This window comes from Nelusetta ayraudi, unplaced genomic scaffold (genome assembly GCF_046127955.1).
Source record: "Nelusetta ayraudi isolate G7.1 ecotype Tasmania unplaced genomic scaffold, CSIRO-AGI_Nayr_v1 ptg000002l, whole genome shotgun sequence".
NCBI classification, from domain to species: Eukaryota; Metazoa; Chordata; class Actinopteri; order Tetraodontiformes; family Monacanthidae; genus Nelusetta; species Nelusetta ayraudi.
Genome location: NW_027466052.1, coordinates 3,215,096 through 3,238,911, shown reverse-complemented (window position 1 = coordinate 3,238,911; position 23,816 = coordinate 3,215,096). Strand labels below are relative to the sequence as shown.

Genomic DNA, 23,816 nt, shown 5'->3' with positions numbered 1-23,816 from the left:
GGCAGTCACAATTTACTTGACCTTTGACCATTAGTCAAAATAACACACACACACACACACACACACACACACACACACACACACACACACACACACACGACTGCTTAGTTCAAGCTTTTTGGACCATCACAATTCAGGAGATGATACATCAGACAGAGGGTAGATTAGCGCCCCCATGAGGTTCACATTTCTTTTACCACTTTTTACAACAACAGACCGTCTGTAAATTTATCTTCGGGTTTTAAATAATAATAAACCCTTGTTGACCTTTGACCCTTGAGCCAGGGAAGAGTTCAATACCATTTACAAGAACATGATAAACACGCGGAAGAAAAATTTAGACGAGGTTCTGGTTGTTCCCCACTCCTCCTGCAGAGGGTCACTGGAACCGGAAGCTGGGCCGTCAGCAACGGTTTATATTCAGCTTATTGGCTCCTCCCCCCGAAGCTCCACGTGAAAGATGAAGAGCGGCGGCTCCTCGCGCCTCAGACTCGCTGATTTCCAGCGATTCCGCGAAAAAAAAAAAAAAAAAAAATCCCCCAAAAACGCATCGCTCCGCCTTCCAACAACAACAGATGGGTTTTAAATCGCAAACACGTGAAGCTCCGGCCGTCAGTCAGTGCCGCTGACGCAAAGTGACGATGATTCACAAGTTCGGCGGCGGCAGAACCACGCGCCACGGAACCCCCTCCCCTCCCGATCCCTCCTCTGCCCTCCACTCCACTTCACTCCCCTCACACACACACACACACACACACACACACACACACACACACACACACGCACAGAGCCAAACTGAGCGCGTTTTCTCCGAAAACTGGGAGTTACGCGGCGCTGCTAAACTCGATCCAGAACCCTCCCGAACACCCCAACCCCCTCCCAGGTCCAGGATTAGAAAGCACAAACTTCCCTCTGGCGGGCGGGAAAAGGAAAAATCAGTTGAACCCCTGCGGCGCTGGATCGAGGCTCCTCCTCCCCCCGCGAGGCGGTCAATCACACCTGCAATCTCCATTACGCTGCTGCACAATCAGCAGCGGCTACACTTCACAGAACAACCGGACTACTTTCTTTCCCCTGTGTCGGACCGAGCGAGAGCCACTCGGTGCGTGCGGAGGAATCTGACACGGATTCGCACCACGCACCACGGCCGCAGGGACCGGTTCCGTTCCGTGACCTAAAAAAAAAAATAAAAACAAAAAAACAAAAAAACAAAAAAAAAACACATGTAATAGTAATTTAAAAAAAAAAAAAAAAAAAACCCTCAACCTGCTCCGGTACTCTACTGTGCGAACGCACGCGGGCGCGGGCGCACACCACCTATCTGACTATTCATTACACACGCGCGCACCGACAAGGCAAACTAAGAAATTAAAATAAATAAGTGAAATGAAAATAATAAAAAAAAAAAAAAACGAAAACGAAAGGGGACGCGCTCCAAGGTGCCGCACCGTCCACCTGAAGTTGACGCCAATTTCCGGTGCGACTCCGGCGAAGTTCCGGAGGGGCGCGCTTACCTTCCTTCTTTAAGGCATTAATGATGGACTTCATGTCTGCTCGCTCCTCCTCCTCCTCCTCCTCCTCCTCTCAGCCGGAGCTCATCGGAACGGAGCGGGACTTTCAGCACCGCGGACAGCGACTCGGCGGCGCCGCGCTCACTGGACTGCATCCGGTCCTTACACCTCCAGCAGCGCAGCAGCAAGAGCCACCACGGCTACCCCCCCCCCCCCCCCCCCCCCACACACACACACACACACACACACACCCTCCCCACCACCCAACACACACACACACATCTCATCCCGCCCCTTACCCCGCCCCCCTCTCCTCTCTCTCTCTCTCTCTCTCTGTCTTTCCCCCGACGCGATGCGATCGGCAGCTCCGCGCCGCGGTGCGTCCTCCTCGCGCGGGCGCGTGCTCATCCGGGAGCCACGAGGAGCAGGAAGGGTCGGAGGTCAGGTGATCAGTCAGCAGAAAGGGAGGGGGCTGTCGTTCAGAGTCATTTTTACATGGGAAACAGCGCTGCGGGAAGCGCTCTGCTTTGCACACCGCCGCCGCAGCCAGCAGGGGGCAGACTGACGCGACCAGGTGTAAATCCTTTCAATCGAGACAAATAGACCCAGGTGGAGCTCAGAGAGGGAGGCGGAGCTTATTCAGATACGTTCTGATCAATCTGATCTGTAGATTTTCAACCTTTTATATTCTGTACATACTTATGCTGCTATAAATGATTAAGGTTTCATTATTTTCCACCTGTACAACAGCGCAGCAACAGTTCAATTATTCATTTGCACTACATATATGTATTATACAACGTGTATATACTGTACATTTGGATTCAATTCAACACCAAGCCCTCTGGTTCGATGTTAACTGCATTTTGTTGCTCTGTACTTGTGACATGTGCAAAGACAATAAAGTTGAATCTAAATCTAATCTAATCTAATCTAATCTAATCTAATGAGCTCACCAGAGCAGAGGAGTCCAGTTTTTGACAGTGACAAAGCAAGACAATGTAATAACAACAACACCGACGACAAGACAACGAGGACGCTCCGTTTGACAGGTGAAACAAGGGGGGGGAGCCAAAAAAGGTGGACCAATAGAATCCGAGAAGGGGATCCCGAATGAAAAGACATCAACAGCTGAAGAAAGAACTCAGCGGAGCAATGGAAACCACTGTCACCAAACAGTGAGTGACTGCCGGGAGACCTTGGGATTTTAGAGCAGCAGCATTAAAAGGGGCGGAGTTTGCGAGCTCTACTGCATCTGGCCACAGCCATATTTCTAAGGAAGCCCGTTACGGACAATCCAGCCCACCTCACAGCGCGTTTGATATTTAGGGTGAACGCTGGCGTCCTCAAATAAACCAACAAAGAAGAAAAGGTGGACAAGGTATCCAGGTTTGTGTGCGCAGGTCACCGTAGTTCACTGGCAAATTTGGGAGAGGGAGAGTGAGCGAAAAACCGCTGCAATCTCAAATGTGACCATTTGGTGTCGCTGCTTCCTCCGAAAATCTGTCATCTTTTCATTCGGGAAAAGAAAAGTGGCTGAACAAAGAAGCCAGCGGAGCAATGGAAACACGGCAAACAGTGAGCAACTGACCGGAAACTTCGGGATTTCAGGGGCGGATTCCATGAACGCTACCACAGCCTGGCCACCAGGGGGCAGATCCACGTATATTTTTAGAACCTGCCTGGGTTCAGGTGGAGAAGATCTCCGGAGGAATGATGGCATGTACCATGTGACGTGGTTCTCGGACGGAGCGCCGCCTCCTCCGAGGACGGAGGGGCAACAGATGGCGCCTCGCACACAAAGCATATGTTGTCATAAAGTATGAAAGGATGTCAGTGGAGTGTGACACGCTGCCTCCCTGTTCACCCCACCGTGTGCCTTGTAGAAGGAAAACACAACCTCCCACTTCCTCCTCTTCTTCTTCTTCTTCTTCTTCTTCTTTGGCTGTTTCCTGAAGGTGATTTCGCTCTGAAATATTCCAGCTTTTATATATTTATTAATGTATTTATTTTATAGCTTGCTATACTGTGTCTTTACATTGGAACACACACACACACACACACACACACACACACACACACACACACACACACACGAGAGCAGGTGATTCTCCACAGAAGCGTGGTGACGGCCAGGTGCAGTTCACTCCCACGTCCAACAGGGGGATTTAATTATGTCAGCCACAGCTTCTAACAAGCACTTTTGCCAGCGAGCTCGACCAATCCTAGACCGAGGTCTCCTCCTTTCTCTCCTCCTCGTTCTTCTCCTCCTCCTCCTCCGCCACTCCTCGCTGCGATGCGACGCGCAAAGGCATCAGTGACCAGGGAAGCTCATGTGCAGGAAGTTTCCCGTCCTGCTGACAAGATGTGGAGATGCTGAGAGTCGTTTGGTCCTCCTTCTCAAAGGCACATCAGCCAAATATAGAACACTGCGCGCGTGTGTGTGTGTGACACGTCCCTGATTAAGGGGAGGAGAGTTTCACAGTGATGAATAAATGAATGCAGAGCTTCAAATTCAATTTTTTAAATAAGGTTTGTCTCGAAAATCAAAACTATTTCAACTGGACAGGATTCATCTTAAAGGTCCAGTGTGTAAAATTTGCCATGATTTATGGATTTTATATTCGTAAAAACCTTAATTTTCTGCCCATAAATACAATAATAATGTACACTTGCAGTACAATAAAAGTAATTTGGTTTTCAAACCTATACAATGGGTCTTATTTATATATAAGAATATACATAGATCAAAGCTCTTGCTCATAGTTAGCTGCCATTTTGCACCGCCATATTTCTAAAGAAGCCTGGTTTGGACCATCCGGCTGCCTGGCAGCTCGCTTCGTATCTAGGGTGACTGCTCACATCTTCAAATAAACCAACAAAGAAGAAGGTGGACAAGGTATCCAAGTTTGTTTTGCGCAGGCCACCGTAGTTCACCGGCAAACTCGGGAGAGGGAGGGTGAGTGAAAGAATGCTGCAATCTAAAATGTAGCCCCTTGGTGTCGCTGTTTCCTCCCAAAATCTCCACTATTACACACTTAACCGTTAAAGGAACAGTTCACCCAAAACTAGTTCCTCGTTATGTGCGTGCTCGTCAGAGTATCTGCGTACTAAATCCCGGCCTGGCGATTCAACATCAACACACTTGGTTGGCGCCACGGGTTAGCAGAGGGACTAGTTTCTCTATGTATGTCTCCCTACGCCTGAGGGAAGCCAGCCAGTTGTCAGTGCAACGAGTTTGGCACAAAACAATTATAAAATAACCTCAACGACTGAATCAGGACTTCTCAGCCATTTGTGCCGAGAACATTTATTCATTTAAATGCTACCACCTGTTGGACATATGCGGTACTACAGAGAAAATTCCCAAAGACATCCACCATCCATCGGTATACAGTGTTTTAATTACACGCAGAATAAATATTGAACTCCTGAGAGGAAGTGGCTGCCTGGGAGAAGACCTTTGTGAGTCTGCGTATGTGTGTGAGTGTGTGCCTGTGTGTGTGTGTGTGTGTGGTCACATCATTCTTGCTGTGGGATTATCACACTGTGACAGCGGCTGCTCTAATTTGCCCATCTGTCAATCATCCTTACGCAGGATGATTACACACACTTACTGTTATATGAAGACTCACCCTCCCAACACTCTCTCTCTCTCTCTCTCTCTCACTGCAGGAACTTCCCTCATTGGGCTGAATTGATTGGAGCAGTACCTTCCTCTGCCTGCAGGTGGAGCCTATCCTGCTGTTTCAAGGTGGGAGTGGGGTTTCATCCCAGAGAGACAAACAGCCGCCCACACTCCCCTTGCACAGTCACCTGCATGTCCCTGCCCTGTGGGCGAAGCCACAGTAGCTGGAGCGAGGCCACGCCCACCTTCAACCTCGACCCTCCTCCTCCTCCAGTAGTCAAAAGGTCACATGATTCTGGCCGCCATGAGATCAGCCAATCCATCGCACAGGTAAGTATGTGACCTAAAAAAAAAAAAAAAATCCCAAACCGGAGAATTCATCTCAGCACTGCCACCGCTTCCCCGAGGGAGTAGCACGTCTGACTGTTGCCACGGCAACATCTGGAGGAGTGACCTTTGACCTGTGTCGATCCTCTAACAGCCGCTTCGCCTGTTGCTCATCCGCTGCTGCTCATCGTCGCGTCGGACGCTTTGCACACCGTTGACTCGCGTCGGCTTGACATTTAACGCATCCTTGCACTAAGTCAGAGGTAGAGGGACCCCTGGTGGCCTGGAGGGTCGAACTCCTCGTTGGCGACGGAACAAGAAAAAATGCATATGAACAAGAGGAAAGTGATCAATCCAAAGAGTTGTAGCTGAACTGTCAAAACTACAACACACACAAGCACACACACACACACACACACACACACACACACACACACACACACACGCACACACACTCACACACAGCCAAGTGATGATTAACATGATAGCTTAGCAGGAGGTGGAGGACGAGGAGGGCACTGATGTAAGAAGTCCGTGTTATCTGACATCGCTAGGCTAACCTAGCTAACCCGGCTAGCGACGGGGCCCCTGCTAACTCCTACCCTCCCCCAGGTTGCCTGCTGATTGTGCGGCAGGATTAGATCCTCGGATGAGATTAGATCCCTCTTCATTCGTCCCGCCTCAATCTTCCGCCGTCCTCCTTTATACATTCATTTGTTTGTTCATCTTTTCTCATTTTCTCCCCCGTAATCCCTCTGAACTGTGTGTGTGTGCTTGTGTGCGCGCGTGTGTGTGTGTTGAGTCTGTCACCACCGAGTCCTCGCCACGTGGCTGCTGCACGCCGCTACGGCTTACAGAGCGCCGCTGTCAGGTGGTCCGCGGCGGTGGCCCGCCACCCTGCAGCTGGGCGACTCGGCCGCAGGTCGCCCAGGGAAAGAAATGCCGCCGCGGGCCTGCTTCCAAAATTAGTTCTCGTGTTTGTTGTTTGTGAGAAATCTTCTTGTTTTCTCGCCTCCTTCTCGACGTGCCCACACACGCGAGTATTTATAAATCCACCATCCTGAGTTACGAGGAAAATAAATTGCAGTTTATATTAATCAGGGTCCTTTTTGCTGTTTTTTTTTCCCCAGGCGCTTCGATCCTGGTTTAACCTCCGACGACGTTGTTAGTTACAATTAAAGACAATGAAGTTCTGATATTAATTTCATGTTTTCTGTTAAACTTCTCAGACAGACTGAACTTACGCAACAATGGCACATGTACAGTGCTGCAAAGTAAGCTCCGCCCCTACTCTGGGACAGAAACTTCTGTCTGTGATTGGGAGTTGTCACATTTCCTCCCCAGAGGGCGCCGCTCCCCAGTTTATGTGAGGTCAATTTGAGCGACGCCAACGAAGGGAACCAGAAGTCCATCCATCCATCCATCCATCCATCCAACTGTTTTCAACACCCACTTCCTCCTGCACTCAGGGTTGTGGGGGGCTGCTGGAGCTTCTCCCAGCTGTCACAGGGCGAAGGCAGGGTGACACCCTGGACAAGTGGCCAGTTCATCGCAGGGCCACATAGAGACAAACAAAGACAAACAACCATTCACACTCACACACACACCTACGGTCAATTTAGGGTTTCCAATTGGCCTCACATGCATGTTTTTGGAGTGTGGGAGGAATCTGGAGAACCTGGAGAGAACCCACGCAGACACAGGGAGAACATGCAAACTCCACACAGAGAGGCCCCGGGCTTGAGATCGAAAATCCATTAAATCACTGAACTAAATGTTTTTTGTTCATGGTGTTCTGAAGTGATATGGGAGGTCGCCGGTGTGTTTCTCCCGCATGCGGCCGTCTGAAGTGAGCGCTAAGAGACAGAAGACAACACCTCCGGCTGACGACTTCTAATCTGTGTGTGGGATTGTCCCGCCGCAAACACCAGGCGTAATAATCCGAGAGGGATTACGGCAGGATCAATCTGGCCGGATTTGAAATGTATCCCGGGGGCGGAGTCACTCACCTATATCAGTCTCTTTGTGGATCTTGATGAGTTCGGCGAGCTCAAAGTTCCCAGCGATGATCGCCACCTGGAGGCAGGGACAGGAAGAGCGGAGACTGTCAGCAGGAAACCCGAAATCAGGACAGAATCATTTTTAGTGAAAACACACACACACACGGACACACACTCGAGAGCAACAGGTTCTACAGGAAACTTCAGATTGGGTCAGAAAGTGATGTAGATGTAGGACTGTGAGAAAGAAAAATAATAATTTTAAAAGTCAAAAAAGGTAAAAATATAAATCCAGGAATAAAATAATAATAATAAAAAAATAAATAAAGTAAAATAAATAAACAATATTAATAATAATAATATTAATAATAATAATAATAATAATAATAATAATAATAATAATAATAATCAATTGAACAGTGGATTACAGGCGCCCCCTGCTGGCCACAGATTTCTTCCAGAAACTCCACCAACGACTGTCTGGCCAAAACTTAAAGGGCAGTTCTATGAGCGTCCACCACTGGGTAGTTTTGAAGCAGCAGAGAGGGTGAAAAAGGAAGCAGAAGAACTAGAGAAGCCACGCAGGCGATGGGGAAGTAAATTGAGGAAAAAAATGATGAATCACGAAATCAAATCATCATCACATCATGAAGAGATGGCAATGATGGCAATAGTTATACTATGGAGACAGGAGTGTTGAAAGAGAAAGGATGAACTCGTGGAGAGAAAACAGAAAGACGGAGGATGGGCAGATGGAAGAGAGATGGAAGCAAGGAGGGATGAGAGGAAGGGAGAGCCGACCAAAAAGGACGGATGGAGCAACTGTTGGATGAAAGCAAGAAGTGATGGAGATGGAGACGATAGATTGATAGACGGAAGAAAGGAGGAGCAGGGAGTAGAGGAACAGCAGGAAGCAAAAAGAACAAAGCAGGAAGTTGAAAGAGGGAAAAAAGAAGGGAGCAAGATATAAAGCAGCGGAGAGAGGAGCAGGAAGTAGAGGAACAGCTAAAAGTAGAGGAGCTGGAAGCAAAGGTGCAGGAAGCAGTAGAGCAGTAAGTGGAGGAGCTGCAGGTAGGAGAGGAGCAGGAGGTGAACAGAGGAGCAGGAAGCAGAGAGGAAGTAGAGGAGGAGGAAGTAGAGAGAAAAGCAGGAAGAACAGAAGCAGTGAGTGGAAGATGGGTATTGGCCAAGTCTACTTCCTGGAAATGAGATGGCTGCGTCCACAGGAGGCCGTTAGCTTCAATGCACCGCTTCTGCAGGAAGTGTGTGAAAGGAAGCTGGAGTGAGAACCAGGCAGGAAGAAGCTGGAGATGAAGACGGCGTGAAGGGTCACATGACTGGAAGGACCCCGGCGCCGAAAACTAAAAATAAAACCAAGGGGAAGCATCGCTGCACGTTCTCCTTCATTATCATTTCCCCGCCCCCACATCCTGTTCTCTGCCCACTCAGTTGTCATGGTGATCAACGGTTGTGTACAGCACGATGGGGGAGGTGGAAGCGGAGATGGGGGTGGAGGTGGAGGTGGTGGTGTTCACATCCAACAGCTGATCCAACGGAAAAACAAGGAATGGGCTCCGTACGACGACAGAGAGCAGCAAGGGACTTGGAATTCAGGACCGGGCGAGCCAATGACTGGTGGCCAAGGAGAGGTGGCGAGGAGCGCCGAGGAGGTGGAGGAAGAGCTCAGGAAGCCGGAAGAAGATGAGGAGGCTCAGCAGGAAAAAAAAAAAACCCATCTTTTTATAATGTGGTTGGAAGCTCAGAGAGGATGATCGGAGTTTTCTGTGTTTCAGCTTCTCCTCACAATCCTTCTTCCTCCTTTTGTTGGACGCTTTTCAGGCTGAGCTTCACACACATGCACACACGCACGCACGCACGCACACACACACACGCGCACACACACACCCACTCGCCGAACCGACACATGATATTATGGGACGGCCCGGCCACGCGCCCACACACAGTTCTAATTAAGACGGCAGGCAGCAGCAGCAGCAGCAGCAGCTCCGTCGGTCAGCTGCGGCCGCACGCCAGAGCTCAAACCGCAGCTTCCTGTGAGCTCCTAACGAGTTTCCTGCGGCTGTGGTGGCGAGGGATCCCTCGTTAGCAAAACTAAACTAAACTAAAGAAAAACCTCTGAGGAGCAGTTTCCTGCTTTGGAGGACGACATTGACTAAGTTTGACAAAACACTGTGAATACAATCCACTGGTTGGATGACCTTTTATCCCCCATAATGCAACGCTGCAGCGACATCAGCCAAGAAACCAGCGGGTCCGAACCACTGGGCCCGGACAACGGGAGACGGTCCACCGACACAACACTGCTGAGTCACTGTGCATTTCTGTCTTTCACCTAACCTCACCGGTTAGCGAGCAGCGGGCGCCATCTGGTGGACACAAAGCTAGTTGTCTTGGGACGGATACGAAATACCTGAAAAAAAAAAAAAAAACTGCCCGAAACTTTGCGCAAATGTCGCGTCGGGCGGCGTTGAACCACCAGCTAGGCTAACAGTAACGGCTAAGCTAACACGAACGGCTTGTGTTGTGTGTCGTCTACTTTATTGTGCGCTTGAGTGCCGTCTCAGTAAATCATGGGAGTCATGTGACCAGCCTCATCATTCACCAACGTGTTGCATAAACTTTGGGTCCAGTCTAGTTCCTGGTTGCAATGTTCCTCCAGCTAACAGTTCACACGGTGCCCGGACTGACTGAGACAGCAGCAGGGGGGTGGAGTCTGCTGCTGCGGGACTGAAAGCTGGCTCCTCCATTGGCTCCTCCTCCTCCTCCTCCCCCTCCCCCTCCTCCCTGTTGCTGTTTGCAGGAGGCTGGGGCGGCTCGTGGCCCGGCGTGTAGGTGGCAGAGCAGCGGCGATAAAGATAGCCTGAGCCGGAGCAGCGCCAGCGAGTTGAGTTTCTCCTCTGAGAGTCCGCAGAGCATCCACTCGTGTTCTTCAGCGCCGGTTCCCCGGTTCCTCTCTGTGTTCCGCCAGGAATGAAACCCCAGACCAACGACGAGAGACCAGGCTGCAAAGTGTCACGTGTTCCAACTGGCACAAAGTAAACAAATTGTGTTGCAATTTGATTTACCACAAAATATACATGTATTTTGTGATCAGGGACGTTGGTGCTGTGGGCTGAAGGTGGGTTGAATATGGAAAACCTGTAGCACCTCCCCCAAACGGTTAGGTTATGTCAGGAGCATCATCTGTGTCCTTAACCACCGCAAACGTGGAGAGCGGTACTTGAACTGATGGGCGGCGCCTCCTGATTTGACGGTTCACCACTGAGTCCTGTCACTCAAACCTTGATGGTGGTTCTTTTCAGAGGACTCCTTTTTGGATGTGAGATCTGTTGGACATGGACCTAGACCTGCACCTAGATTTGGACCTGGACCTGGATCTGGACTTGGACTTGGATCTGGAGTTGGATCTGGACCTGGACTTGGACCTGCACTTGGATCTGGAGCGGGCCCAGTTTGTGAAGCAGAGCAAACCACAGAAGAGAAATTCAGGTCAACTCTCTGTGGAAGGTCACCGGGTCACCGACCACACACAGGCAACACCCGTAGTGCCTGGCTAACACAGACGCCCGGCTACCACCAGTGCTAGAACTCACGTAGCGCCTGGCTAACGGCCACCAGCGGCGCTAGGCCTTCACGTAGCGCCCGGCGAACGGCTACCGGCGGTGCTAGGCCTCACGTACTGCCGTCCTTCTTCATCCTTCTCATCGTATGGAGCGTCAGGCGGAGTCAGAAGGCGCTTGTACTCGCACCCACGGATGACCTGCTCGCCGGAGTTGAGCGCGGCACACAGGTCGCATGATCACCATCAACACCTCTGTGGCTGCTGGAGGCACTTGACCTCTATGGCAAAACGTTGTTCCCACGGCAACAAATGAGGGGAAGAGAAAGTGGCACTCGCTCACAGAGGCAGGATGGATCACCGACAACCAACCAACCAACCAATCAATCAATCAATCAAGCAATCAGAAATGTAACGGTGCATGTGTGTGCATGTGTGTGTGCATGTGTGCGCCAGTGTTGGTTAGTGAGTGTATGTGTGCGTGTGTTTGTGCGTGTGTGTGTGTATGCATGTGCATTTGCGTATGAGTATGTGTGCGCGTGCATGCGTTTGTCCGTGTGTGTGTGTGTGTGTGTGTGTGTGTGTGTGTATGCACGCGTGCGTGTGCACATTTCTGTACCTGGAATGGACTCTGGCTGTTGTAGTTCTTGACCTCCTTGTCGGCTCCGCGGACCAGCAGCACCCGGGCGCAGTTATCCTGGAGGTGGGGAGGACAGGAAGGGGAGGGGTCAGTCAAAACTCAGCCGGAGGCGTCCGGGCGAGCGAGGGGCGTCCGCACATGGCGACGATGGCGGGGAGCGGCGGCGCCACCAGGAGGAGCCGAGGAGCACCAACACCTGGTACCTGCAGCAGGAGGAGGAAGCGGCTTCACTCTCGGCTGAGCGAGCGAGCGAGCGAGCGCGGGGACGTACTACTCCACTCAGAGAGACGGAGGGAGTGAGGGAGGTACAGAGAGAACTGAGGGAGGGAGAGAGAGAGAGAAAAGGAATAAGAGAGAGAGAGAGAGAGAGAGAGAGAGAGAGAGAGAGGACGCTGAGGGGTTCGAATCTGCAGCACAAATCGCCCACAAAGTGCTCGACCACGCATGTTCTCTGCACACACAGCCTGTTTTTAGAGCCACAATAAGCTGTTGAGAGTTGGAGAGAGAGCACACACACACACAGACGCACACGCTTGCACAAACACACACACACACACACACACACGCGCGCTTGAACGCACACACACACGCACGCACGCACGCACACGCGCACACCAGGACAACGCACTCTCAGCTACACACTGGTTCCTCTGTGTTGTGCTGCGTCTGATTTTAAAGGCTGATGTGGAGATGATGACTCCACGTCAGGCCTCCTCGGCTCTCGCGCTAAAATTAGAAACAGGAAGAGGAAACGTGAGGGGGGAGGGTTTGTGGAAGAGGGGTCGTGTGTGGGTGGGGGTGGTCGGAGGAGGAGGGGGGTGGGGGCGGTGCATTGTGGGAAACCAGGCAGAACACCATCCAGGATGCCCCGCGGTCTCAAACGTTTTTGGTTTTTTTTCCCCCACGCCGCTCTACACGTTGCGTTAGTGAGAGCAGGCGGGAGGAACCCCACTCGGTGTGTGTCTGTTTGTGTGGTCCTTCAGCCGCCCCCCACAGCCTGACTGGTGACAAATGGAAAAATTCCTCCAGAGTGTCTCAAGCTCAGCGAGTCACAAACTCAGCGGCAAGAATCACGAGCTGCTGACTTGACGTAACATAACGTAACGCAATGCAACACAACATATCGAAGTGTACGTTACGTTACGTTACGTTACGTTATGTTACGTTACGCCACGTACCGTAACGTTACGCCACGTAACGTAGCATAGCATACCGCAACTTAACGTAACACAACGTAATGTTATGTAACATGACATAACACTACGTAATGTTATGTAACATGACGTAATGCAACGTAATGTAACGCACCGTAACGTAATGCACCTTAACGTACCTTAACGTAACGTAACGTAACGTAACGTAACGTAACGTAACGTAACGTAACGTAACGTAACGTAACGTAACGTAACGTAACGTAACGTAACGTAACGTAACGTAATGCACGTAGGCGCCTGATTGGCTGCAGAGAGGCAATGGTTTCTCCACATTCAGCGAGGGATGGAAGGTGTGTGTGCGCAAACACGTTTTATTACAGTTAATATAACAGTTATCAAATAAACAGATTGATTAATTAATTTAATTATTAATTAATTATAATAGCATGCAATCAGATGAAAGCCCTGCCCCCTCAGATAATAGCCCCCTTCTCTCTCCCACTAATCCTGCTTTAGGAATCACAGGAAAAACAAACATCCAAACACACAAAAAGACCAAACAAAAAAAACCTGTAATTAGACTCGGGAGACTGTTTAGAATGCACAGCGCCACCTGCTGGACGGAAGGATGGATGCAATTTGAAGGAGGCGAGAGCGACAGACAGAGACAGAGAGAGAGAGAGCACCACTTAGAAGCACTGGCGTGTGTGGACACAGCCACTCCTGGGACGATGCATCCTCCAGAGAATCACAACCTCACGGGGCGAGAAGAAGGCGGAGCCTGCGGAGGAGGTGAGGCCTGTGGAAGGGGCGGGGTCAGTGAAGGGGGCGGACACACTGTTTCTCCCTCTCTCTCGCTCACCTGGTTGTACAGGGCACAGATGTGAAGGGCGCAGTTCCCCGAGGCGTTCTGGGCGCCCGTGTCCGCTCCGTAGAACAGCAGATGCTCCAGGTGTTGCACGTGGCCGTGTCTGCATGCCTACACACACACAAACACACACACACACACACACACACACACACACGCAGAGCATGGGTGATAAAAAGCTCTCAAACGCTGGCATTCAACCGGCTGCTGCAGTGAGCGAGCTACACCACTGGATGTCAGTGTGCTACAGAGGAGATGAGGCCAGGATCAGAGAAGAAGAACAAGATGCACAAGAAGAACAAGAAGAAAAAGAACGAGCAGAAGAAGAAGAAAAGGAGCGCAGAAACCCTGGTGTTGAGACAAAGAAGGTTCCACCGGAACCACAAAGTGCCTCAGGCCCACCTCCAGTTCCAACAGGAAGCATGCGACCTGTGGCAACGATGGCCATTTCACAGGGTGGATGCTCTGAGGTTCTGAGGAAGGCAAAACACGGCCCCTTCTGGTCAAATTTCAATCGGATCCCACCGTCGGCTTTTTGATATGTCGTGCTAAGCTAACGCCCTGTTTAATGACCTTAAATTCCCACTGGCTCCCCTGGTGGCCGTAAGAAAGCACTAGCCTGAAGAGTCAGATGAAGACGTTTCTTCAACAGCCCTGTTGCAGCGCCACTAAAGTGAGTTTGGCTGCACACTTGTCTGCCCCCTGCTGGCTGGCTGCGGTTTGAGCCCTTCCCAGTTAGATGTCAGAAGAGTTGCATGTTGCCTGCAACCAGGGCCTAAACTCTCCTGTCTGGTGCTGACGCCACGGATGCAGCCTGCATGTCGGTGTTGCTGTGTGATTGGCTGAGGGACGGCCAAGAGATGAACTGGCAGCAGGTACAGCACGGGTTACTATGCTGGTATTTTGATGCGTCAATCAGGAAAGGACGTTCACTGAAGGATATTATTATGACTTCATTGTATTATCCCATTCTGAGCTGGAAATGATCATCCAAGCTTTTGCTGACGTCTCGATTATTGTAATTCTCTCTTCACCTGTCTCAGCAAATGTTCACTAGACGGCCTCCAACTTGTCCAGAACGCTGCTGCCAGGCTTCTGTCCAGATCTCATAAATTCACTCATCTCACCCCGGTCCTTGCGTTCCAGCAATGATATTTCATTGTGTGTGTTGCTGTATCCTTTTTCTTGTCTCTGTGTATTGACTATGTTTTTGTATCTTGTTTTTTTTTCTAATCAGCATTTGTAATGATTCTGTATTTCTTGTATTTCAACTTGCGAAGCACTTTGTGAGCCTTCCCTGTGAGAAGTGCAATATAAATTTTAAAAAATGACTTACTTGCTTACTATTTTTATTTTATTTTTAAATTTATTATTAGCCTTTGGGAAAAAAAGTTACTGTTGAAATTTAAATCAGAAGGCTGCAAATAAAAAAGGTAGAAGGTATACAATTTTTATTTACATTTAATTTATTTTTACGATTTTTTTTTAGTTTTTGTTTTTGAAATTCAATTTAGCATGTGTGCTATTTGAAGTTATTTCTTGTATAGTATTAAGCTTTGCTTGTTCCATATTCACGTTGAAGCAAAACTTGTTTTGGTCCATATAAAAAGGTTCACTGTTTCAGAGGAAGGTTTTTTTTCGATAAATATCAATGTTGACCTCCTTTTTCAAGTTTTACATTTTGGCCCCACTGTGTGTAATCGAGTTTGACATCCCTGGTCTACAGCGTCGAAAAACCGTGGTGGTTAGAGCGGGGAGGTTGCAGAGCTGCAAAAGAATTGATTGTCTGATAAAGCTGATGGCTTGTGGTGTGTGTGTGTGCGTGTGTGTGTGTGTGCGTGTGTGTGTTCACGTGTGCACACTCACCTGGTGGACCTCATTCCAGCCGTTCTCGTCCTGGCAGCAGACGAAGGCGTGGTGCCTCAGCAGGAGCTCGCAGCAGCGTGGGTCGCCCCCTACCAGCACGCTGTGGTACAGCGGTGTCAGACCTCGGCTGTCCTTGTAGTCGGGCGACGCCCCCAAATCCAGCAGCATCTGACGGACAAGCAAGCGAGTGTGTGAGAGAGAGAGACGAGAGGGGCACAACGTCCAAAACACTGCACACTGTGTGTGTGTGTGTGTGTGTGTGTGTGTATTTGTTTCCTCCTCCAGTGTGATGGAACCAGGCGCACACACCTGACGTCTAGCCTAGGCATGGGCAAACTATGGCCCGCAGGCCATATGCGGTCCATTAAGCTTTTGAATCTTGCCCGCCGAACTTGAGTACATGACTAATTAGATTAATAGTACGTAAGTAATAAAATAGCTTCAATAATCAATAATATATATAATTGTAATTGTCATTAAAACACGTTTTCTACATATCCCATTATATAATTTATATTTTATATATATATTCCAGATATCACAATTTGGCCAAAAAATGACTTAGGCAATCATGCTATTAGACTAACGATATAAATATACTGTATATATATATATATATATATATATACACACAGTATATATATATATATGTATATACATATATATATATGTATATATATACATATATATTTGTGTGTGTATATATATATATGTATATATATATATATATATATATATATATATATACATATATATATATATACACACACACATATATATATATACATATACATATACATATATGTATATGTATATATATATATACACACATATACACATATGATGATCTAATCCACTGTAAAGTGGATCATTTATTTGATGTAAAGTGCTCTATATAAAAACTCTATTACTACTTTATTATTATCAGCTGGTCAGTGGGACGTAGGAACTACTGTCTCTGTGTATCGCCCCCACTTAGTGACACGTCCATCAGCCGCGTTTTCAACACCAGCACAACACTGGTGCCGGCAGGTGTGCAACTCGGCAGCTCTCCGCCCAGTTCCGTCACACTGGGGGGCGGAGACCCGACGGCCAGCGGGTTAGCTGGAGGACTGATTGGACACCGTGAGTGCGCCGGCGTTCCTGGAGCGCGCCGCCTTGTGCAGGCTCGTCATGCCGTCCTTGGCTCGGAAGTCCAGGTGAGCTCCGCCGGCCGTCAGTGCCTTGATGATCCGCGCTGCATCCGTGTCCAAGTGAGCGGCGAGGGTCAGCGGGCTCTCTGCAGGGAACGCAGCAGACAGGAAGTTAGATTTAGCTTTAGAGTCAACTTTCTTGTCATTGCACGTCAGAAATACAGAGCAAAGAAATGCAATTAGCATCTCAGACCGGGGTGGGCAAACTTTCTGACTCGTGGCCCACAATGGGTTTTAAAATTTGACAGAGGGGCCGGAGCAGGAGCAGATGTGTGTTTTTGTGACCCACCTCATAAAAAAGGAATATTAAAAAAAGGAACAAAAGCATTAAAACAAAATATGTGTCTTTGCAGCCCCACGATATTTGTCTCTTTATTAAAATGACTCTTAAAACAGCTATTTTATTACTTACTTACTGTTAATATAATTTTTGGGGGGGCCGGATTAAAAAACTTAATGGGCCACATATGGCCCCCGGGCCGAAGTTTGCCCATGACTGATCTAACCAGAAGCACCTAGCAGTGGATAAAATACAAGTGTTCAATATATACATATCATATATATTTATATGATAAACATTATATGTATGTATATGTGTGGGTATATAGATATAGATATATTTATATATCTATATCTATATGTAGTGTTATAATATATATTGTTGCTATAAAGTGCATGTATGAATTTAATCACATATATTACAGATGTATAAAGAATAACACGGGTTAAAAATACACAGATGAGATTTATATGATTATATGATTTACACTGATTTTCATGATTGCAGTATGTCCATGCGTGCAATGAGGCATTTACAAAAATGGATAACAAGTCCGTTACAATTACAAAATGTGACAGCAGTGCAAAGTACTTGGAAAGTTACAATGAGGTGTTGGCAGGAAGTGAGGACCAAAGTCACACAAGAGTGACCTTTCCAGCTGAGCAGCAGCTGAGTGCAGCTGCCGTTGCTCTCGTTAAGCAGGGTTCAAACGTCCGTGTGAACCCTTTGAAAACTGTACCAGAAAAGAGTTTCTTCAAACCAAACACATGGTGAAAGAATCCTAACGGAACAGCTGGGAGCGCGTCCGCCAATGCCGGGATTACTGACGACGCCAGCGGCGAGACTCCTCCCACCAAAAGGTTCCACAGGTAAAAGGTCACACAGGTGAAAGGTCACGGTGGTGCTGCCTCACCGCCAGTCTCACTGTCATGGTAGTTGGGATCCAAGCCTCGGTCCAACAGCTTGGATGCTTTGTCCACCTGGTTGTGCTGGACAAGGTCCATGAACTTCCTTAGGTTGGCCTGCGCACACGCACACACAGAGAGGGAGAGGGAGAGAGAGAGAAAAAGGGTTTTCAGTCAGCCGTCTACTCTCTTTCCAGGCCGAAAGACAAAAATAGATAAGAGAGCAGCTCCCGGAAGAGCGGGGAACTGGAGGGAGAGGGGGCGGAGCTAAGAAGGCTGCGGCTCAACCAATCACATTAGGAACTGTTTGGCTGCACCGAAGCGGAACCTTCTCGCACGGGAGAATTCATGCAGAATCTCTGGTGGAGCAGCGGCAGGATGTCGGATGGAGCAAAATGGATCCGCCCTCCAACCCACAGCCGTGACCACAGTGCCAACGCCAGGTGGTGCCTTCCATCACAACTCAAACTCTGGTATTAATGGTCCACAGCGTTGCATCACGGGTCTTACCCCTGTTTTACACCAGAAGCGTTTTGCAGAGCGTCAGCAGAGCGTCCGAGTCGACGCAGTGAAACGCGGCCACTAAAGTCAATGAGCAGGTTCACACCAGGCGCAGAGCGTCCGCGTTTCAGAAGCGTCCCAGAAGCAGTAAAACGCGACCCGCTGGAAAAGAACGCCAGAATTTATTCTTTGACGCTTGCCGCGTCCCTCCTGCGTCAATCGTAGCAGGTGGGATCGTTCAGACAGGAAGTCAATGGTGTAAAAACACAGTGGATCCGGTTGATTTTCATCATAACACACAATGTGCTGGATTTTGTATTTATATGTGCTGTACTTTACTGTGAAACATCAACGTGACGCATCGGCTTCAACGCTGTTCAGGTCGGCCGTCAAACAAAAACAGATTTCACTTTGAATCTCAAACTATGACGAACAAAATGCATCTATACTTTAAATACCTGCATTTTGTATGATGCCAGCAGTTCGCTTTATTATTATTTTTCTTTTTTACACACATCGATACTTCGAGACACTGTCCCGACAGTGTCTCGAAGTATCGATGTTTTGTTTCATTGTTGTTTTCTTTAAAAACACGCGAAAACTACCTGGGTTGTCGCGCGATCTTGCAATCCTCGCGTGAACCGATCGAGCCGCTGCGCGAGACACTCTGCTCGTAAAACGCGTCCTGTGTGGGAGGGTGCTGGAGAGCGACTGCGTTGACGCTCTGCTGACGCTTCTGGTGTAAAACAGGGGTAAGGCTGGGCAAGAAGGCGCCCAAAGAGCAGCAAGACAGCAGCAATGTGTTGTTTGTGCAGAGGGGGGAAGGAAAACATCTTAACTGGGGGCAGCGTCGGGAGCGGAGCTGATCTGATCCTAACTGGCTCTCCCTGAACAGACTCACCTTGGTGTGAAGTTTGGCGATCTGCTTCTCGTCCACGCCGGGCCCCCGGTAGACTCTGCTCTTGTAGCGGAACTGTCGGAGGACAAGCCGTTAGAGACGAGTGGAGGGCGGCCCGAGGTTCGAATATAGGGGCGGCGCTACCTCCAAGGACGGGACGCCCTTGCTGACTGGCTGGGGGTATTCCCGCAGGACGCGCTCCTCGTCCAGGAACCGGCCATCCTGGCCGTCCCCGGGTGGCTGGAAGAGGCCGTAGTTCAGGACGTCCTTCAGGGTCTGGTTGAGCGTGCACAGGATCCGCTGCTTGGCCACCCACACCGTGGCGTCCGGGTTGAAACGCATGCATTTCTGGTGGAAGACGGAGGTTCGGATAGATACAGCGTTATCTGGAGGCATGAATAACACAACTTTTGCAACAAAAAAAAGGCACTGATGAAGAGGGCGGCAGTACAATAGCTCTTAGAACTACAAGCACACCGCCAATTACATCGTGCCGAGACAGCAGGAGGAATTATCGTAGCATCTAAACGAGTTCTTCTGACAAACTACGAAACAGCTTCCTAGCGGCAGCAAAAATCAACTATTGTTCTAAGAACAACAGCTCTTAGAACCACAAACGCACTGCTAATTAGGCTGTACCGAGACAGCAGGAGGAACTATAGTTGCGTCTATACAAGCTTTTCCGACAAACTACCAAATAGTTTCCTTATGACAGCAAAAATCTAGATCCTGTACGACAAAGAGTGCGTAGCCACAAAGACTCGTCCCACTGCTAACGTTAAGAGACGGCGAATGGCATGGAGACAATCGTCCACATGGATATGAGTGGATTTAAAAGCAGAAAAGGCAAACCTTTATTGGCTTGCATTTATGACAGAAGGAAGCGTGTAACATACGAGACAGCTGATTGGCCACATTAGCCATGTGACTTAGGAGTATCGCTGCCGTCAGCGCGGCTCCTGCACCGCAGTGACGGAAACAGAACGGGACTCGTGTGGCTTTCGGCCTTGTCAGCGCCCCCTAATGGCTGTTCACATATACACACCTTCTCTCCTCTCAGGTGATATGTCACCTTACCAGCAGGGGGAGCCTGTGAAACAGAACAGAGAGTACCCAGTTCCCAGCTAGTGTGCAGTTTTTATTGAGGATTGGTCAAGTTTTTTTAGGCGTCAGAAAGTTGAGAAAGTTAAGAAAAAGCTGAGAGGAAGTGGGAGGAACGTTAGCTCGCTGCATGCTAACAGCTTGTAACGCCCCCTCGCGCCCCCACCCCACCTCCAAGAGCTGGAGAGGATTACAGGCGCTGCGCCTCAGGATGCTGGGAGAACTGAAGCAGCCGTCCGGCTGCGATAACAGCTGAGCCATCGGTGAACTTTGCCTGCCCATAATCCCGAGTTCTGGCGTGGAGCAGCGGCGGCGACGGCGACGGCGGCGACAGCAAGTCTGCAAACACAAACAGATGTCTGGCGTGGAAACGGAAGAGGCGCTGCCTCCCCTTCAGCCGCTTTGTTACCCATCGGCCTCCGTCAGAATCAAATGGCTTCCAGCTTCGAGAGACCAAGTCCAGATGTGAGGCTCACCTTCACCACAAGGGGGCGCTCTAGCCGCAGTCCACTTCCTCCAGCCGGGGGGCGTGGATTTAGGTCAGCGCTTTGAATTATACAGCAGAGCCATGTGACTTTGAGCCATGTGACGGAGGGGCTGAGTGTTCCGCGATGAGCTGAGGGATCACTGGTGCATACATGTGAACGCGTACACACATACACACGCACACACACGCGCATGCGCATGTGTCTCAGTTCAGGTGGAAGAAGTCAGCTTCCTGTTTCTGCCACAGTCAAACCCTGGATGTAGCCCCGACTCTTTTCCCTTGGAGGGCGCTGATTGGTCCGATCAAACTCACACCGACAGACTGAACTTTTAGTTTTGCAAAGACGGACGCAAGAAGCTTCAGAGGGCAGAGCGAGAGTGACCCGGTGAGATAAGAACTCATGGCCTTCTGGTCTCCACTGAAGCGTCCCACTGGATCTGAGTCCGTTGAGGTGAACGGCTGCTCCTGGAGAAAGCTTTGACTCTCCTCCAGGAGGAGACTCAGGTCCTACTCCTGGAGGAGACTCAGGTCCTACTCCTGGAGGAGGCACTGATTCTCATCCTGGAGGAAGCTCTGGTCCTCCTACTGGAGGAGGCTCTGGCCCTCTTCCTGGAAGAGGCTCTGGTCCTCCTACTGGAGAAGGCACTGGTTCTCATCCTGGAGGAGGCTCAGGTCCTACTCCTGGAGGAGACTCAGGTCCTACTCCAGGAGGAGGCTCTGATCCTCCTCCTGGAGGAGGCTCTGGTCCTCTTCCTGGAGGAGACTCAGGTCCTACTCCTGGAGGAGGCTCTGGTCCTCTTCCTGGAGGAGACTCAGGTCCTACTCCTGTAGCAGACTCAGGTCCTCTTCCTGGAAGAGGCTCTGGTCCTCTTCCTGGAGGAGACTCAGGTCCTCCTACTGGAGGAGGCACTGGTCCCTGGAGGTACTGACTGTCGGAGCCAGTATGAGCGTGCGGCTGAAGATACATTCTGACTGGAAACTGGAACAACAGAGTGAAGGTGTGGATGCAGTGAATGGTTAAACATTCATGGTTTCGACTGTCGTAATAAATAAGTCAGTAAAGAAAAATTCTGCCACCGAGGCTCCATCAGTAAATCTGCGGCATGACGTTGTCACCATTATATTGTAAATATACCATCATTTATTAAAACCTGTCACTCCCTCAGTTCCTTCCAGTTTAAAGTGGCTTTCTCAACACTTTGCCAGAAAATTAAATCAACACAAGCGATCAACCTTCTTTGTCTTGACCTCCTCATAACATTATACAAAAACTAGCTGTAAACCAAACCTACAACGATAAAACGCCGCGGCAAACAGCCATACAAATTTAATAATGACAGATGTAAACATTTTTTTAGGAACTGAGGTGCTTGTGAAAAATGTTGCAACTGGCCTCTAGGGGCATTTCCCTCGGGCTTGGCTCTATTTGCAGCAATATGGCACCGATTCAAATGAAATTTTGCTAAAACTAGAGAATAAAATGAATACAATCTCAAAAAGGTCTATCAAAATCCAACAGACTAACAGGCTGCCATCACTTTGTTAAACCGCAGAGCGCCCCCACCAGGACGCTGACGGGGACGGGCAGGGGAAGCCAGGGAGGGCGGAGCATCGTGCCTGCAGCTTCCTGTGGGAACTGAGGAGGAGGAGTCGAAGAAGGAGGTCAACAGCTGTTAAAAACAAACTATGGGTACTACTGTATAGGCAGCTGGGGCCTCCAGTGGTTCATGTTAGAACTGCAACATGCCATAGGTCAGTGCGAGGCCGGTTAGCTCGCGCGGGCATTCCAAGTGGCGCCCGATAAGAGTCCCAAGTCCCTGTGATTACTCACCGTCTGCTGCAGGTCGGGGACGAGGACGCGGACCACCAGCGAGTCTGCGAGGACGTCATCCGTGCGGGGGCGGGGCGGCTCGGCCGTGGCCCTGATGGTCTCGTAGATTGTCTCCTCTCGGGAGGTGTCGGAGGCGGCGCCGCTGGAGTCGTCGGAGAAGCTGCGGGCCATCTCGTCCTCGCTGGAGGTGGGGCTGCGGGGCATCGCCAGCAGCTGCGGGGGAGAAAGTGGGGAGACAGAGGAGCTGATTGAACTGTGGACGGGGCGTGTGACCTTTGACCTCGTCCGGATCCGACCCATCCGTTCATTCATTCGCAGGCACGCTGAGGATAGGAGATGATGTGCTCGTGCTACTTCACATCTTCTCTGCATGAACTGCTCCTTTAAATACCTCCGTCCGTGGACGCCAGCATGTGAAAACCAAAGTGTGAGACACAAAGACGAGCAGGAGGAGGAGTGTGACCGTCTCTTTTCTTAGGCCTCATTTTTATTACCGCACACACGCACACACACAATGGTTCTTATGGCCTCATAAAGAAAATGGGAGGAACTTCTTTATCTTTTCCAATTCTCCACAAAATGAAGCCGAGGTGTTAGAATTCAGACGGACAAAGAAGCTGTGTGTGTGTGTGTGTGTGTGTGTGTGTGTGTGTGAGTGTGAGTGTGATTCCGAGTGTGAGTGTGTGCGCGCTTGTGTGCGTGTCTGTGTGTCTGTGCGTGTACCGTGTTTAATAACGGCAGCGGTCTGAGAAAATGCGGACAAATGAAAACCCGGAGACGCCGTTGCGGTGACATTTGGGCGTCTGGATCCAGAAAAGCAGGTTGCTAATCATTGGAAATATAGATCCAGGCATACATACAGAGAGACAGACAAACAGGCACTGGTGTCTTATTGGAAAAGGTCAACGGGCCTGATGGGAAAATGTCAAGTGACTCTAGTAAAATCTTCCTTCCAACCTGATGATGACGGAGAAGATCGATCGGCGGCGCCCCTCTGGCGGCGGAAAACTGAGCCCAGGAACACGAAAATCAAAGCTGAGATGTTT

The 23,816-nt window shown here is 49.7% G+C and overlaps 1 protein-coding gene across 3 annotated transcripts in view; it reads right to left on the bottom strand.

The window, feature by feature from the left end:
* LOC142882820 (SH3 and multiple ankyrin repeat domains protein 2-like) overlaps positions 1 to 23,816 on the bottom strand; it is an 80,273-nt gene that overhangs the window by 46,555 nt on the left and 9,902 nt on the right. For all 3 annotated transcript variants that reach the window (XM_076017500.1, XM_076017508.1, XM_076017516.1), the window contains exons 3-11: positions 22,771 to 22,983; positions 19,496 to 19,699; positions 19,355 to 19,426; positions 17,961 to 18,069; positions 16,699 to 16,853; positions 15,575 to 15,742; positions 13,703 to 13,819; positions 11,666 to 11,743; positions 7,476 to 7,542 (exon numbers count right to left, since the gene is read on the bottom strand). In XM_076017500.1, coding sequence (XP_075873615.1) covers positions 7,476 to 7,542; positions 11,666 to 11,743; positions 13,703 to 13,819; positions 15,575 to 15,742; positions 16,699 to 16,853; positions 17,961 to 18,069; positions 19,355 to 19,426; positions 19,496 to 19,699; positions 22,771 to 22,983 — 1,183 coding nt within the window. The remainder of the gene's footprint in view (positions 1 to 7,475; positions 7,543 to 11,665; positions 11,744 to 13,702; positions 13,820 to 15,574; positions 15,743 to 16,698; positions 16,854 to 17,960; positions 18,070 to 19,354; positions 19,427 to 19,495; positions 19,700 to 22,770; positions 22,984 to 23,816) is intronic.